General features: G+C 37.9%; 1 protein-coding gene across 1 annotated transcript in view; it reads left to right on the forward strand.

The window, feature by feature from the left end:
• The first annotated feature begins 310 nt into the window (after positions 1–310).
• Positions 311–1,751, forward strand: part of LOC139152093 (uncharacterized) — a 3,154-nt gene continuing 1,713 nt past the window's right edge. The window contains exons 1-3 of the mRNA XM_070725195.1: positions 311–454; positions 671–801; positions 1,693–1,751. The exon at positions 1,693–1,751 is cut by the window's right edge and continues 59 nt beyond it. Coding sequence (XP_070581296.1) covers positions 385–454; positions 671–801; positions 1,693–1,751 — 260 coding nt within the window. The 5' untranslated portion in view covers positions 311–384. The remainder of the gene's footprint in view (positions 455–670; positions 802–1,692) is intronic.

The raw sequence follows: 1,751 nt of genomic DNA on the forward strand, positions 1-1,751 counted from the left end.
CTTCACAGTTAAATCTATCCCACACAGATATTTTTTTTTAGTTTTCAGTTTATTTATGGTTTAAGATTGTTCTGGAGATCTAGATCTTCAGCAAAGTTGTACCTAGATGAGATAATGTTTATTCACAAAGGAAGCAGCAGTTCAAGGAATAGAGGTGATAAATATTTGCCATTCGGTATTCGGCACTTTAAAGAAGCTCAATTCATATTCACATTTTATGTCAATTACAAGTGATGATGTACACCATGCAAACATAAGCGAAATTCAATATTGTTTGTCAATGAAAGGACTCTTTATAATCGTGTCACCTTTGAAATATTCCGATCAGTTGTCGATGTTCATTGCAACCAGAAGACAGGACTTTCTACTCAAGCAATCAACAGGATGGCAGGGAATCATTTACGAGAAAGCTTCTTCATTTTCATTTGTCTCATTTCGTCCGTGAAGACACAGGGTAGGTAGCATTCTTCTATTTGATACCATTAGAAAGATGACGTTGTTGGGGCATTGCATCAACAAACGGCTAATAGTCAAATGATAAATGTATATTTAACTTCGTACCAAGCAAGTACTACATTTAAAACATCACGTTTTCGAATGACTTATCAGCGACTCGATTAGATGCGTCACTTTCAAACAATCATTCATCTCCTGATTATTCCTATTACAGAGTCTGAACAGTTGACCGACATGGAAGCGGTAAAGGATGCACTCCTTGCAGGTTATCCACTCAAATACTTCGCTGATTATACAAAATGTGCCAGAACGCCCGTTGTTACAATTCCTGGGGTAGACATTGAGGTGAGCCATGTCAATTACCATCATGATAACAGCGTGACCATATATACAGTTAGCATAAAATCACCCATTTTAGATGTTTCCTTCTGCACATATTGGCCGTGTCTTATTCGTCTTCTTTTCTCCATAGTCTCTTGGCTATGACCAACTGTTCATCAACATGGAACCCAGTGCTACTTTGCTTCCAAAGGGTTTACTCAGGCAAAAATAGAATTCAGACTTACTGTTACTAGTAATTTAAATTTTCATTGATAGAAATAAAAAGTCGATTCCGAAATATTTGAGCAAATACAAAAATTAAGTCTGTGATGTAAAATTGATATTTCCCCCCAAATTGTCCCCTTGGCAATTTGTTTCACCATAAAAAATCGACAAACATAGCAAATACCGACCATGAATAAGTACACGTAGATCTCAACAAAACTATGCCTCTATGTGCGATTACATAAAAGATATATCCGTCAGTGTAGAGCAAATACAATTGCTCTGTATATAGTCATCGCACGGTGACTGCTTGCGACATCGTTGTTACTGTCTCCTGGTTACCAATAAACACATCACAGCCCTTGAGTCTGCTAACACCTCTATCCAAACAAAACGGACAACGCCTAGATCAACCAAAACCATTTGTTATCAAATACAATAAATCTATCAACGATAGAGCAATGACACTTGAAGAGATAATATCTGTGGCAGTAAACACTGATTATACGTAGGAATTCGTAAAATATTTAAAAGTGGACTTTTCAAGTCTTTGCAAAGAATGTTACAACTGAGAAAATAGGAGTTGCATCACTGGCTCTCTCTCTCTCTCTCTCTCTCTCTCTCTCTCTCTCTCTCTCTCTCTCTCTCTCTCTCTCTCTCTCTCTCTCTCTCTCTCTCCCCAACAAATAGGAACCATCAGACTATGGCACTACGATTGACTCTTTCCGTGGTCTCCGTGACGTCACTGG

Source organism: Ptychodera flava, chromosome 15, assembly GCF_041260155.1.
Source record: "Ptychodera flava strain L36383 chromosome 15, AS_Pfla_20210202, whole genome shotgun sequence".
Classification (NCBI taxonomy): Eukaryota; Metazoa; Hemichordata; class Enteropneusta; family Ptychoderidae; genus Ptychodera; species Ptychodera flava.